At 40.4% G+C, this 16,885-nt stretch overlaps 1 protein-coding gene across 1 annotated transcript in view; it reads left to right on the top strand.

The window, feature by feature from the left end:
• Positions 1 to 16,885, top strand: part of PLBD1 (phospholipase B domain containing 1) — a 55,004-nt gene that overhangs the window by 26,546 nt on the left and 11,573 nt on the right. Inside the window, exons 5-6 of the mRNA XM_030321794.1 lie at positions 5,531 to 5,671; positions 6,116 to 6,260. Coding sequence (XP_030177654.1) covers positions 5,531 to 5,671; positions 6,116 to 6,260 — 286 coding nt within the window. The remainder of the gene's footprint in view (positions 1 to 5,530; positions 5,672 to 6,115; positions 6,261 to 16,885) is intronic.

Genomic DNA, 16,885 nt, shown 5'->3' with positions numbered 1-16,885 from the left:
AGAATTATCTTTAAAATAACAATCTTGCACAGGGTGTTGTATGGAAACCAATTTGACAATAAATTTCATATGTTAAAAATAAATAAATAAATAAATAAATAACAATCTAACTTAGAAGCAGATCAAATTAGGACTAGCACATTAATTTCTTGTACACAGGCACTATCTTGTTACATTGCTAGCACCTGACTCAGTGTCTGCCATAAAATTCAAGCTTAACACACAATCTCTTTATCTCTTAATTTCTTTCATAATCCTGTGCTCTGGAGTAGGGTAAAGAATATACTGAATGAATGTTCTGGCTGTTTAACCTAATAAAGCTGCTACTTTCGTTGATATAATTTTTAAGGCAAAATATCTAAGTGTACAAATTCTATGCTTCCCACCCTCTACAAAACACACACACACACACACGCACACATAATAATATCTTGAAAAGCTTTATTGAATAATTGAAGATTCAAAGGTACACTTAATATATTCCCAAAAACTATGAAGATTTTGTTTCCTGGGGGTAATACACACACACACACACACACACACACACACACACACACTCAACTGGGCATATGTATACACACTGGAAAAAATATACAAAATATAGTTCATAGAAACATGATGCAAAAAATTGTTAATCATATAAACCAAGCCTTACTCATGAGTTTAGAAATACAAATTAAAACCATAACTGAGACATACTTTCTCACTTATCAATTTGGTAGAAGTTCTAAAATGTGAATGTATACTCTGTTGGCAAGGCTAAAGGTGAAAAATACTGGTAGGAATTCTCAAAATATTGGTAGGAATACAAAATGGTATATTCTCTATGGAGAGAAAATTAGGCACTCAGTACCCAAATCATATGCTCATTTACCCTTTGATCCAGCAATGCCGCTTCTAGGATTATCACAAAAGTTCAGTATGGCATATGGGCCAGCCTTGTCATTGCAGATAATTTGTAAGAGCAAAAGACCAAAGACAACCAAATACATAGAAGACTGGCTGTGTAAATGACGTAGCTGTGAACAGGAATGAGGGAGATCTCCAAATACTGCTACAGGGTGATGTTCGGGATCTGTTATTCTGTTATGAAGTATAAAAAAGTGGGGTGCCTGGGTGGCTCAGTTGGTTAAGCATCTGACTTCGGCTCAGGTCATCATCTTGCGATTCATGGGTTTGAGCCCCACATCGGGCTCTGTGCTGACAGCTCAGAGCCTGGAGCCTGCTTTGGATTCTGTGTCTCCTTCTTTCTCTGCCCCTCCCCTGCTCACATACTGTCTCTCTCTCTCTTTCTCAAAAATAAATAAACAGTAAAAAATAATAAGAATAGTAAATAAATAAAAAAGTAAGGTGAAGACCAGTGTAAATTATTTGCTACTTTTTACATAAGATATGGAAATAAGATAGATGATGATAGAGAGATGGATAGATAGATTTGCTTAATTTTCCAAGAATAAACAACAATGAAACAATAAAACTAAAACTAAAAAAAAAATTATCTATAAAAAAAGAAGAAAAGAAAGTGAAAGGGACAGGAATGAAAGGTACATTTCTCTGAATGTATCTTTAAACATTTGACTTTAGAACCATGTGAATGCTGTTCATAACTATAAAACAAAATTTAATAACATAGAAGAAAAACAGTCCCTAAAATCTTAAAATGAATGGGCATGAATATGTCTAACTATATGTCAAGTTGATAGCGTAACCATGCAGACAGCAGTTATTTCCAGTGACCGGAACACAGTTACTAGGGTACATCCTTAATGGGATAGATTCTAAGGACAAGAAGAACCACCAAAACCAAAATAAACCTTAAACTGTATCCAGTAATGTCACTTTAGCAATAATATTGATGTTATCATTTTGAAATTTGATACCGTTAGATATAGTAACTAACTATAAAGCAAATATATTTATAAAACAAATAACTATGTTGACTATCAAGATTTTCAGCATAAGAAACATCAGTGAAGTCAAGACCTTGTAGTTTTTAAAATTTTTTTTTTCAACGTTTATTTTTTTTTGGGGGGGGGACAGAGAGAGACAGAGCATGAACGGGGGAGGGGCAGAGAGAGAGGGAGACACAGAACCGGAAGCAGGCTCCAGGCTCTGAGCCATCAGCCCAGAGCCCGACGCGGGGCTCGAACTCACGGACCGCGAGATCGTGACCTGGCTGAAGTCGGACGCTTAACCGACTGCGCCACCCAGGCGCCCCAAGACCTTGTAGTTTTTAAAGTTGTATAGGTAGGAAATCATTACTTTTAGCTTCCTTAAAAAAAAAAACGTATAGTTTCTTGCTTTGCCCCTTGAAAAGGCTTAGAAATAGTGAGAATAGCATTGACCCCGGAGCACTGAGCATCATCCCCGAGGAGACTATGACTTAGGGCAAGCAACAGCATCTCAAACAAAGCAAAAAGGCACTAGCTGTGAAGAAAAATATAAATTCAGCTAATTAAAATTAACTTCTTTTCATCAGAACACACTATATAGAAAGGGAAAAGATAAGCTACAAACCAAGGGAAAACATTTGAAATACATTTAACCAGCAAAGGATTTGTATCTGAAATACACAAAGAACAAATAAATTTTTAAAAAGAAAATACCCAATTGAAAAATGGGCAGTGGGCAAAATTATCAGCAGGAATTTCACAGGAAAGGAAACCAAAATGGCCCATAAGCATGTGGAGAAATGCTTAATTTCAAAGAAATATATATTAAAACCTCAATGACATCCTATTACACACCAGGAGTGGGGAATCTTAACCACTACTGGATTGAGTAAATTGTCCCAACTGCTTTGGAAAAGAATTGGATGTTACTCAAGACATTTAAAGACGATACATATTCTACAACCTGGCAAATCCAGAGATTAACGACATTCTTGCCCATGGGGGGCGGGGGGGGGGGGCCACGTACATAAAAATTCACAGTACCATTATTTTGCTACAAACTGGAAATATCCCAAATGTTCATAAGTATATCACGATACTATATACCTTTATATGAATGAAGATGAATGAACTGTTTCCACACTACCAACATTGATACATGTCCAAAAAAATCATGTTGAGCAGAAGAATGCACACAATATGATTCTATTTGTACAAACTCAAAAGCAAGCAAATTTAAAAATAGCCTGTCTATGGATGTGTACATAGATGATAAAGTAACAGAAAAGAGGGTAATGAGCCATAGTGCTTACTACTGATAAATAAGGAAGGACAGAGATGAGATTGGAGGTTTCTGAGGCACAGCTAATGTTCTATTGCCCAAATTGTGAGATGGGTTCATTAGTGGTCTTTTTCATTATTTCTTCTTAAATTGTGCATATGATCTTTATCCTTTCATAAGTATGATATCATTCTTAAAAATAAAGGCAAAAAATTAAAGGCAAATTAAAAACTGGAAAATAATATTTGCAATTCATATCAAACAATGAACAAATCTCCCTAATATTTAAAGAACTCCTAAAAGTTGATAAGAAAAAGAATAAGAAAAATAAATAAGGCATATGAACAGTTCACACACACACAAAAAAATTCAAACGTTTTTTAACATGCTCTGCCTCATTCATAACAAAAGAATTGCTAAGGGGCATCTGGGTGGCTCAGTCAGTTGAGCATCCAACCCTGGATTTAGGCTCAGGTCAGGATCTCGCATTTCGTGGGTTCAAACCGTGCATTGGGCTCTGTGTTGACAGCTCAGAGCCTGCTTGGGATTTTCTCTCCCTCTCTCTCTGCCCTTACCCCACTCCTCAAAGTAAATAAATAGGCTTAAAAAAAAAAAAAAGAATGAGGTACTGTTTTTCACCTATCAAATTGAAAAAAAAAAAAAAAACCCTCAATGTTTAATATGTCATTGAGGCTGTAAGAGTGTCTGTTGAAATAAGCCCTCTGTAGACAACTTGGCAATATTTATTAAAATCAAAACTGCCTCTAGGTATCTATCCTACACAAAGACTCACATACATATGAAATGATGTGTCCAAGATTCATTTTTGTAACACTGTTTATAATGGCAAAAGACTAGAAACCACAGCAAAGTCCATCAGTATAATACTGGTTAACATATAATGTATCCGTTCACTAAAGTTCTGTTCAAGAGAATGAGGAAGATTTTTACATCTAATTATGGAAAATTCCCCCAAACAAGTGAAAAATATGAAGAGAGAAAAATCAAAGTGAAGACTGAAGCATATAATACACTACCATGTGTTTAAAAATGTATTTATAAGACACTGTAGAGGCACCTGGGTGGCTCAGTTGATTAACCGTCCAACTTCGGCTCAGGTCATGATCTCCCAGCTCGTGATTTCGAGCCCCGCGTGGGGCTCTGTGCTGACAGCTCGGGGCCTGGAGCCTGCTTCAGATTCTGTGTCTCCTTCTCTCTCTGCCCCTCCCCTGCTCACGCTCTCTCTCTCCTTCAAAAATAAATAAACATTAGAAAAAAAAATTTTTAATGTATCCATAAAACACTGTAAAAAGTCTAGAGATATACACAGAAATCAACACAACAAAATTCCACTGTAAATCTCATTATAATTTTTTAAATCTTTAATAATGCAAGTGTTATATAGTCAAAGAACAAAAAAAAGAAGAGAGAGAGAATATGTGTATAAACAAATAATCAGTTTCTGGTTTTCGCTTTTGTTTTTTTGTTAAAATGTCATTTGTGTTTGTCTTGTCACCAAGTCTGCCTAAAAACCAATTTTTCTGTAAGATGCTCGGCCCCTGGCTACTCTGGTGGATTAACTCTTGGTGGAGCAGGGCTCTCTAGCACTAAGTTCACGTTCAGGTCTGACCATTGCTTTGGGGTAAATGTCAAGTCAGTTAGTTCTACATTAAACACACAAAATCAAAAAGCGTCATGGGGCGCCTGGGTGGCTCAGTTGGTTGAGCATCTGACTTCGGCTCATGATCTCGAGGTTCATGAGTTGCACCCCTGAACAGGGCCCTGCGCTGACAGCTCAGAGCCTGGAATCTGCTTCAGATTCCGTCTCTCGCTCTGCCCCTCCCCTGCTCATGCTCTGTCTCTGCCCCCTCAAAAATGAATAAACATTAAGAAAAATTTTTTAAAAATGATAAATCAAAAAAATAATTAAAAAAGTGTCTTAGTTGAATATTTTGCTGTAAAGCAGTGATTCTCAACTGTGAGCAATGTCCCTCCAGGGCAGAGTTGGCAATGCCTGGAGACACTTTTGGTGATCAAGACTGGGAAGGTGCTAACTGCTATGTAACGGGGAGAGGCCAGGGATGCTGCTAAATAGTTTGCAATGCACAACCCCCCCAAAAAGAATTATTTGGCCCTAAATATCAGTAGTGTTTTGGGTATCAACACACGCTAAAGCATCTCTTATAAACCCTAAGATAATAACTATTTTATAAGCTACGAGAAAATCGAATGCATTTGTTACGTTAGGGACCCTTGGCAAAGGAATAACCGAGGGTATCCCTGACAATGGGGAAACTAGAAAATGGCATCCTACTGCCACAAATCACTGGTAAGAGTACTCTTTGTCTCTCTCCAGCCTATGACCCTGTTCCAGATTCAGTTCCTGAATGCCATTGGAGATCTGTTGGATCTGATTCCCTCAGTTTCTCCCACAACAAATTCCAGCTTGAAGGTTTTTAAGAGATGGGATATGGGACATTGCTCTGCCCTTATTAAGGTGAGACACAAAGCCGCCTCTCTCTTTCCTTGTTCTGGAACACACAGACTTTTTCCATATGGCAGCCCAAGTGTGGCAACATCTCATCACCCCTGGCTACAGCCCTATTATCAGCTTATGGCTCCTCTGTCTAGAAGTTAAGAACAGGAAGAAACTGATGGAGGGTGGTGGAAGTACATGATGTTAGCTCTGTTTCTTCCACCATTCCTCCCGTGCTATGTGAACCTGCCCCTCCCCCTCCCACAGTCTTCCCTTCTGGATGCTTGAACGATAGAGTCTGTCTGTTTTTGCGCACATTAAAGGTGAATTTTGTGCTCTTGGCCATATTTCCTGATAATAAATATGGCAGTGAATAGCGAAATTGACACAGTTGCTCTATGCTTCCTACACTTGTAGTCAGTTATCTGTATACCTGTGCATCATTCACTATGATTCTGGCTGTAGGTTCTTCCTGGATTTGAGAACGTCTTTTTTGCTCACTCAAGCTGGTACACGTATGCAGCCATGCTCAGGATATATAAACACTGGGACTTCAACATCAATGATAAAGACACGAGCAGTAGTCGCCTCTCTTTCAGCAGTTACCCAGGTAAATAAATTTCGAGGGACATCTGAGTACTCGGAGTACTATTTCAGGATAAAACCTTGGTGATTTGGAGTAACCGGAATGGGGGAAGAAATCTTTAGGGGTTGGTATACATTAATGACGATTGATTTTCTGAATGCTTTTTGAAGAAATTTAGCTCTAATGCTTCTATTTAATAGAATCGTGTGATCAGTTAATAGGTGCCAAAAATTGAGTTCAACAAACGCCAACTGAGGTACAAGGCACTTTCCGAGGCTCTGCAGTGGAAGCCAAGATAGGCAAAAGAGATCCTGCTCTCAGCATCTCCTTGAGGGTTTCTTTCTTATTCGTCACAACATCCTCAGAACTTAAGCTAGTGTTTGGCACCTTATACTTAATCAATTTTTGCTGAATGGATGGATGAATGTGTAAGCTTCCAAATCCTTACACTAGCAAGATAAGTACAATACAGATAATAATATTACTGGGTACTGTGTGGGCTACAAAAAATATGCACGGAATGTTGTGAGTAATCAAAAGACAGTCAGCTCTCATTGGATTGTTGGGGAAGGAAAGAGAGGATGACACTTGCCATGAACCATCAGTGATGACTTGAACTTGAACAGGTGGACATGGGCGGGAGGAACAGCCTCTGTGGAGTGGGAGTTACAAGCTCCTTTCTTAAAGGGGCCAGGCGGATGAGGTAAAATGAATAAAGGCAGGCGGGCGGGGGGGGGGGGGTGTTATAAGAAAATGAAAGTGAAAACAATTGTAGCAAACACAAGACCCCTTGGAAGGCGGCCACCTGCTGAGCTCCCACTGACTGTTGTCACCCAGCAATATGGAAGTCCGTATTGCCAGATCCTCCAACTTCTGAAGACAGAAATATGGATATAATGAATAAAACCCACTGTGTGAACCCAACAAAGCATGTCTGCTAGCGGGAATTACGCCCTCAGCTGCAGGTTTGCAACCTCGTCAGGGAACATCATGGGTAAAGGCAACAGGAAAATTCTCACCAGACATATAAGAGTCCAGCGTGGATACAAGGTGGACACTTTTGACCTTTAATTACACACTTGTAATTTACAAAGTGGTTATACCAACCAACGGTTGTATCTATCTACCTTTGTCAGAGTATTATTGCCCTTTCTGGTATTATTGTTCCTGGTATTAATACCTTCCTATTAGGAATTCTGATCAGTGGCATAACTCAATATTTTTCTGTCCTTATCACCTCATCCTTCCTTTGAAAACCCTTCGGTTTCTTCTTTGTCATTGCTTGCTTAATTTTTTTAGTATCAAGGGGGACTGGGGACTCCTCTCTTGGAGACAGACCGTGTTTTGATTCTTTGTGTTCCTTTAGACTGAAATTTAAGGACAGCAAGAGACTGAGGCTAGTCAAATATTCATATTCTTCTTCTTACTTGCAATAAAATGCAATGTTCAGATGTTACCTGCACTGCTTCAAAATGTCTACAGAATAGTGATTCTCTGTAGTCTTAACAACCCTGGATTCCAAAGGTAGTGATGGGGAAGGAAATGGAGGAATTTCCTATAAAATGTATAACTCTGTTGACATTTGCATATATGTACATATCTTTCCAGAATAGATAGATACATAGATAATAGAGATTTTTTAGAGCATTTAAACTGAGAGAAAACAAGACTTTTTTTTTTTTTTTGACCCCAACGTGTTTTTTACAGGAGCTGGTATAGCAAAGTGATTCATATTTTCTTTAACTGGACAGTTTTGTTCTCAACAGAAAACATGAAAAACGTGTAGGATCTTATTTCTTTTTTTTTTTTTTTTTTTAAATTTTTTTTTTCAACGTTTATTTATTTTTGGGACAGAGAGAGAGACAGAGCATGAACGGGGGAGGGGCAGAGAGAGAGGGAGACACAGAATGGGAAACAGGCTCCAGGCTCTGAGCCATCAGCCCAGAGCCTGACGCGGGGCTCGAACTCACAGACCGCGAGATCGTGACCTGGCTGAAGTCGGACGCTTAACCGACTGCGCCACCCAGGCGCCCCGGATCTTATTTCTATTACAAAGAATTGTTCGACTGAAGGATCAGCTGCATTGGATTCATCCAATACATATGGAGCTAAACTTTGCCATGAACTTCATGCCAGAACGAAGCTCAGTGGCTTGTTTTGTTTATTGTTGTTTTTGGTGGAGGAGATTGAGTGGATTAGGAGTGTGGTGTCAGTTAGGTCATGGAGGCTTTCGTGATATGAGCAAGGATATTAAGAATTACTGAGACAGAACAGAAGTAGCAAGTCATGAAATATTTGTGACTTGGCTGAGGCACATGTTAAACATGACAGTAACTGGGATGGTACAGATACCATTATCCTAAAGATACAAATAACTCTGAAGAATTCAAGTGCACCTATCCATACTTTTACACTATATCATGACACCATTGCCCAATTCTGTAGAAGTGACCACCAAGATGATTGGCATGAAAAACACTAACGCTTCAAGACACAAAGACATTTTTTTTGTTTTGAGGTTTCCAAAAAGGAAAATGGTAGACCTCGGACAGCTGCTAAACTTCCACAACGTATAAAATCTATTTTACTTTGGCGAGCCTCAGCTTTTTTTATCTGTAGGATGAGACTAACATAAAGGCTTACTTCATCAAGTTGTAGACATTATGTAATTTACTTATTCATCTACAATTTTCTTTAAAAAAATTTTTTTTAACGTTTATTTATTTTTGAGACAGAGAGAGACAGAGCATGAACAGGGGAGGAGCAGAGAGAGAGGGAGACACAGAATCCGAAACAGGCTCCAGGCTCTGAGCTGTCAGCACAGAGCCCGACGTGGGGCTCGAACTCACGGACCGTGAGATCATGACCTGAGCCAAAGTCGGACGCTTAACCGACCAAGCCACCCAGGCACCCCTCATCTACAATTTTCTATGAAATTGCCGTGTTAGGCAAAGTATGTATGATGAGAAACAGGACAGATACAGATCCTATTCTAACAAAATTTGCATTCTGGTGAAAGATAGAGACACATTTTTAAAAAACGATTAAAGTGTGGTTTGTGTAATACTAGGGAGGACTAGTTTGGAGAGGTTGAGATAGCTTCCAAGAGAAAGTAAAATGGAAGTTGAGGCACAAAGACAAATGTAAGTTGGCCAGCAAATGGGGACAATGGGGTGATGACGTTCCATGTGGAACAGACAGCATGTATAAAGGCCTGTAGGCAAGAAAAAAAGTGGAGAAGGCCAGAAAGAGGGAATGGGGGACAATTCAAGACCATTAAAGTGATGAGGGGTAGAAGTGACATTCGTAGACTTGCATTTTAGAATTACCTGGTCCATGAGAGAGGACGAGAGAGTCTGCCGACAGGACATTTCGAAGTCCGAGGTAATAATCCAGGTGACTCAAGCCACGTAATGTTTTTTAGACGGTCAGTAAATAGGTGCATGGAAGACTGATATCCATCTTCAAGAAGAAAACAGTATCAAAAATGACTGCTGAATTACTATAGCAATTCGTGAATTTCTGTGTGCTCCCACTGTCCTAGCCAGAATCTTTGAGGGGCATTGACCTCATGAGAATTGTCAGAAGGGCACTCCCAGAGCTGTACTCCAGCCAAGAAGAATAGAAGGAACAGTAGTAATCCAGCACCCTCAGCCTTAATCTAAACCAATCTTAATCTAAGTCAGTCCCATGCTCTGTGTTCACAAGAGCTCCAGGTGACCCCGTAAAACTGGAGGTGGTTATGTCAAGGAAACAAATTAAATAATAACCCCCGTCTTAATCTAGAAAGGATTAGGTGACTTGGTCGCTTGATACTTTCATACTTTTTCAGACTGTTTTTTAAAAACTGAGTAGGAATTTCCTTTACCTTTGGGGAAATTATTTCAGCTGAAGATACTAACATGAAATTTCCTGAGAAAGCCAAAAGTACCCCACAAGTATGCTAGTAAACCTCAGTAGTACCCTTAGGCCCAGGTGAGTGATGTCCCAGCTTTGAAGTGCCTTCCTCAAACTTTTTTTTTTTTAATTTTTTTTTCAACGTTTTTTAATTTATTTTTGGGACAGAGAGAGACAGAGGATGAACGGGCGAGGGGCAGAGAGAGAGGGAGACACAGAATCGGAAACAGGCTCCAGGCTCCGAGCCATCAGCCCAGAGCCTGACGCGGGACTCGAACTCAAGGACCGCGAGATCGTGACCTGGTTGAAGTCGGATGCTTAACCGACTGCGCCACCCAGGCGCCCCACCTCAAACTTTTCTAAGTCCCCCCCCAGCGCCCCAAGAACAGCCAAGTTGGCAGTACTGGGATATCCCGGCACTGGCCTGTGTCCCTTGTGTTTTCCAGAAATTTTCAAAATATCCTTCTAGTGCCCAGTACTAGCCAGATGAGCAGAGCCATCCAGGTGGGGCTAAGCTTAGACAGGAACCCATGTGGGTCCTGGTCCTTGGATGTCCCTTTTATGAGAGCTCCTCCCCTCTCCCTCTACTTATATGTGGGTGCAACAAGGTGGTGCTCATCAACATGAGGAGCTCTGGGACTCAAGCCTATGAGGTAGTCCTGGTGAGTAGATCCTTCCTGTTGGCCCTCACGGTATATTTTCTGCATGACCAAGCTGACAGAATATTAGCGACATGATGATTTGAGGTGGCCCTCATGTTAGACACAGCATGTGTTCAGGGCTCTAGGCTATCGAAGGCTGCTCTTACCCTCAAGCTTATACATGTATGTAGACTTCTGCTTTTGCCTTGTTCTCACTGGCACGGCCCTGCTTCCTGAGGGCAAAAGAGGAAGCAACAAGTGAATTTACTGTGTGTAGCTCCAGTGTTGGCCCCCTGGGCAGTCACCTCACCCCCTGCAGGTTCTGTCCCTCGTGTTCGTGTTCCGCAGTTCTCTGAGGAAGGCCGGGCCTGGCCCTCACAAAGGCTTTTGAGAATCTTGCTCTACGACACAAATAGGCCTTTGCAGCAGGTCTCATGGTTTCTGTGGAGCAGGACTTTAGGGCACAAGTGAGGATGGCTTGTCTCTACTTCTCTATATCTGGGGCTTCTGCCGAGGACTCAAAGAGTGAGGGGCTGAAATCTATGATAGCTTAACTGAAGCTAGAGGATACACTTCCAAGGTGACTCACTTACATGGTTGACAAGGTGACATTGGTTCCCCTCTACTTAGGCGTCTCCACAGGACTGCTGCAGTAATCTCATGACGAGATGCCTGGCTTGCCTCAGACCAAGTGATCCAAAAGAACAAGACAGAAGCAGCAATGCCTATTATGACCTAGTCTCAGAAGTCATCTGTTACTTCTACCACGTTCTATTCTTTAGAGGCACATTAGTATGATCAGCCCACACACAAGGAAAGGACATCAGAATCGATCTTTTAAAGGGAAGAGTGCCCAAGAATTTGTGGACATTTTAAAACCTCCCCAATATAGAAACATAATATTTTTATATATTTCCTGTGTATCCTAAGACTTCTCTAAATTCACTTGTCAGTTCTAACAACTTTTTTTTGTAGATTTCTTGGGATTTTTGGCATACATAATCATGCCATCTCTGCATAACTTCCCTTGGGTGTCTTTGTGTCCTTGCATGAGTGTACTGATAAGACCTCCAGGACAACGTAGACTAGAAGTGGCATAGAAATCCTTGTCTAGTTCCTGATCTTACGGGAGAAGTATTCAGTCTTTTATCATAAAGTGTGATGTTTGCTGTAGGTTTTTGGAGATAGTCTTTATAAGTTTAAAAAGGATTTCCCCTCTTCCTATTTTGTTGAATGTTTTTGTTTAATGCATTTTTGTGAAATTCTCAGCTTCCATTATAATGATCATGATTTTTCTCCTTTATTAATGTGTTAAGTTCCATTGATTGACTTTCAGATATGAAACCAACTTGGCACTCTTGGGGTTTACTCCACTTAGTCATATTATTCTTTTTAGTTTTTATTCAACTTACTAATATTTTGTCAAGAATTTTTTCATTTACATTCATGAGAGATATTGTCTATGGTTTTCTTGTGATAGTTTTGGTATCATGGTAAGCCTGTCCTTACAATCTGAGTTTGGAATTATGTTTTTCTTCTATGTTTTCTGAAAGAGTTTGTGTTGGAGTGGTAATATTTTTTCTCTTAAATTTTTAATAGAACTCATCAGTTAAACCATCTAAAGATGGGGGTTTTTGTTGGAGAGTTTTTAACAATGAGTTCAGTTTCTTTTGTTGATAAAGGACTATTCAGGTTTTCTAATTCTTCTTGAGCCAGTTTTAAAAATTTGTCTTTCAAAGAACTTGTTAATTTCTTAAGGTTACCCTGTTTATTGACATAAAGCTATTTATAATATTTTTATGAGTCTTTTATTATCTGTAGGATCTGTGGCTAAGTCCCTTTAATCATGTATGATCTTTTTTGTATTCGCTGTAGCCTGAGGTGTGTCAATTTTATTGATATTTTCCAATAACCAGATTTTATTTTCATTGATTTCTTTCCTATTGTTTGCTCATTCTTCCTTCTCACTGATTTCCATTCTTATCTTTATCATTTTCTCTTTTCTGCTTTGCACTTAAATTTTTTTTTCTAACTTCTTAAGGTAGAATATCAGATAATTGATTTTTATCTTTGTTCCTTTCTACTATATGAATTAAATTTATAAAGACTATAAATTTCCTTCTAAACGCTCCTTTCAGTGCATCTGACAAATTTTAGTATGTTTTGTTTTCATTTTCATTCAGTTTAGAATATTTTATAATTTCTCACGTAATTTCTTTAATCAATGACTTACTTGGAAGTATATTGTTTAATTTCCCCAAATTCGGAGACTTTCCACATATCTTTGTGTTTTTGTTTTTGTTCTTGTTTTCTTATGTAATTCTGTTATGAGTAAGCTGTCCACCCACTATGTCCACCCATAGTGTCTCCACCCACTATGAGTAAGGTGGAGGTGGGGGCTGCCTAAAACATCATCTTCTCTCTAGTACTGCTCTCCTTTTTACATCTTTGATTTGAAAGCAGGAGTCCAAGATATTTAGGAATTGTTATCAAGGCATTTCATATGCATTCCCAATGTTTAGCGCAGAGCTGGACCTTGAAGCCACTCTTTTGTGGCCACCCTGATTATAAGTGACATGTATAGGACCTAACTAGTTGGTTTTTTTTTTTTTAAGTTTATTTATTTTGAGAGAAAGAGAGAACAAGGGAGAGGCAGAGAGAGAGAGAGAGAGAGAATCCCAAGCAGACTCTCCACTGGCAGCACAGATACAGGGCTTGATCTCATGAACCATGAGATCACGACCTGAGCCAAAATCAAGAGTCAGATGCTTAACCGACTGAGCCACCCAGGTGCCCCAGACCCTAACTGTTTTTTGGGATTTAGGCAGCACCCAAGTTTTAACTAAACTACTATTAACTTGTTTGTGCTCAACTTGTTATTGAAATAAAAAGAAAAAACAGTATTTGTTTATTTCCCACTTATGAGCCTGCCAATGTGACTGACACTGTGCTGAACATTTCGTCTGTGTGATGTCATTTAACTGTCATGAAAACCTAACAAAGGAGGGTATTGTATCTGCATTTCCAAAGAAAAAAGAAAAAAAAAACGTGTTCAGAAAAGTTAAATAACATACTCAAAATCACTAGACCTGGCTGGAGACTGAGTTCAAACACAATATATCTGAGTTTTAAATATCTATTGTTGGTTGTTATTTCAGCTTCAGTGTGCTTTTTAAAAGAGTTTTATAAAGAATGCTTATTTTGAGAGCGAGAGAGTGCAAGCAGGAGAGGGGCAGAGAGAATCCCAAGCAGGCTCCAGGTTGTCAGCAAGGAGCCCGACACGAGGCTCCATCCCACAACTGTGAAGTCGGAACCTGAGCCTAAATCAAGAGTCAGAGGCTTAGCCGACTGAACCACCAGGGTGCCCCGTTCAGTGTGCTTTTAAGTTAAATGGTTAAAACTGAAAAAGAGCCAGGAGCTCAAAGGCTCAAAGGCCCTCCAGGCTTACCATGTGGGTGGAGCTCTTCACTGAACAAAAGCTGGAATCCATTCAGAGTCTTTTAATCGAGGACAGGACAGTGATTTCTAAGAGGCTGAGTCTTCCAGCTTAATTATCCAGACTCGAGGCTCTCTGGAATACACTGTGTCTCACCAAGCCTGCAGGCATTCCTACTTTGCATAACACCCAGACATCCCATCACCACCCTCGCCCCCCCCCCCCCCCCCCCCCCCCCCCCCCCGCCCTTAGACTTAAAATCCCCAGGGGAGCTGGCTAAAATTGCAAATTCCAAAGTGCCGTCCATCCACTTCTTATTCAGGTGGTCTGGGCTGAAGCATTTGTAACAAACACACCGGGTGGTTCTAACATCCCGGATCCAAGCCCATCCACTGAGACTCTGGTGGCTCTACTGGTCTGCCGCACAGACTTTGCTCAACCTTTTCTCGTACTAAGCTCAAGTACTTGAAAGTAGGTGCACAGGGGCGCCTGGGTGGCGCAGTCGGTTAAGCGTCCGACTTCAGCCAGGTCACGATCTCGCGGTCCGTGAGTTCGAGCCCCGCGTCGGGCTCTGGGCTGATGGCTCAGAGCCTGGAGCCTGTTTCCGATTCTGTGTCTCCCTCTCTCTCTGCCCCTCCCCCGTTCATGCTCTGTCTCTCTCTGTCCCAAAAAAAATAAACGTTGAAAAAAAAGAAAGTAGGTGCACAGAAATAAGAAAGGATGGTCTCAAAGTTCCAAGAAAATGTAGTTACCTCCCTTCATAGTCCATAGGTTATTTACTTTCCTAAGGTACAAAATTGCCAACTTAGTGTGCTATAATTACTTTTGCCAATTTCATGTTACCTCTTTTATCTCAGATACTTTAGTCATAAAGCTGAAACATACACAAACAATCTGCGAATTAATATATGCCAAGATTTATGTCTTCTGCCTTTTAAGAAGTAGAATCGGGGCACCTGGGCGGCTCAGTCGGTTAAGTGTCCGACTTCGGCTCAGGTCATGATCTCGCGGTTCATGAGTTTGAGCCCCACGTCAGGCTCTGTGCTGATGTGTCAGAGCCTGCAACCTGCTTCGGATTCTGTGTCTCCCTCTCTCTCTGCCCCTCCCCTGCTCATGCTCTGTCTCTCTCAGTCTCTAAAAAATAAATAAATAAATAAATAAATGTTAAAAAAAAAAAAAAAAAAGAAGTAGAATCAAGGGAGGAAAAGAAATACAAGTAGAATGAGGGCATGTATTCCGAAGCATGGTGGATAGATTTTACAACACTTCATTTCTGTTTTCTTAAGTGCCTTTCTTTTGTTCTCTGGCACCAACCCAGGACGCTGATGTCTTCACCCAGGCCATACCTGTCCCTCTCCATCTCGCTCAGGAAACTTCCTCCCTTCTATCTTTCTAAAAACTCTATGTTACTTTCCATGGTTTTCATAAGGTGATTGTCCCCTTCTCCACCTTGCTTAAGCCTGCAACTCCCCATGGCTCACTTTCTTTTTCATTGTTTCTACTACAGTTGCTCCATCGTGTGTGTTAAACAGTGTTGTTGCCATTTGCACGAGTACATGCCTGTTCCATCACATTTGTCAGGCTTAAGGTACAGTGGGAAAGGCATGTGTTGAAAGTCAGTCTTAGATTTATTCCTGAAAATGCTGTTTATTAGCTTTAAATAGATGCATATTTTGTTTTATTTTTAATGTTTTGAGAGAGTGAGAATGTGAGCAGGGGAGGGGCAGAGAGAGAGGGGGAGACACGGAATCCGAAGCAGGCTCCAGGCTCCAAGTTGTCGGCACAGAGCCTGACACGGGGCTCAAACCCGCGATCTGTGAGATCATGACCGGAGCTGAAGTCATGTGCTTAACTAACTGAGCCACCCAGGCGCCCCATAATAGCTGTGTATTTTTAAAAAGAGCTCATCGAAGACCTCTTTTTGTGAAGGTCAAATGATGGTATCCATCCTTCTAAAGCAAGGTATCTGGTATATAGTAGGTACACAGTCAATGTGAGTCACTACTATCTTCTCTTTCTTCCTTAGATTTAACAGTTATTTATTGAGCACCTACTATGTGTCAAATCCTCTTCTTGGTGCTGGAGTGAACAAGACAGAAAAAGTCCCTGCCCTGATGGAGCTTACAGGCTATGGGATAGATGGAAAAGAAAACAGTAAACAAATTAATATAAAGTAAATAAGATAATTCATTACTGAAGAAAAACATTTCATTTTGATGTGGATGATAACAGAATGTTGATTAAATATAAAGCTGACTTCTTTAAAAAAATTTTTTTTTAAGTTTTTTAACGTTTCTTTATTTTTGAGAGACAGAGACAGAGCGTGAGCAGGGGAGGGGCAGAGAGAGAGGGAGACAGAATCCAAAGCAGGCTGTAGGCTCTGACCAAGCGGTCAGCCCAGAGCCAGACGTGGGACTCGAACTCACGAGCCAATGAGATCGTGACGTGAGCCGGAATCAGACGCTTAACCGTCCGAGCCACCCAGGGCCCCCAAAGCCAACTTTTTATAGTCACTCTAAATAATCGTAAAGAGACCTGCCAATTCCTGTATGTGGACCACTGCAGGATGCTCAGACCCCACAGTACCGCCTTCATGTGCTTGAATATACGATAGTGTGACTCCTCCATTGATCACATTCCTCCTGCAGGATTAGGCAGAAATGTGCTCAAATAAA

The sequence above is a fragment of the Lynx canadensis genome, chromosome B4 (genome assembly GCF_007474595.2).
Source record: "Lynx canadensis isolate LIC74 chromosome B4, mLynCan4.pri.v2, whole genome shotgun sequence".
Taxonomy (NCBI): Eukaryota; Metazoa; Chordata; class Mammalia; order Carnivora; family Felidae; genus Lynx; species Lynx canadensis.
The sequence above is the reverse complement of the archived record's forward strand: the minus strand, read 5'-3'. Positions and strand labels throughout refer to the sequence as shown.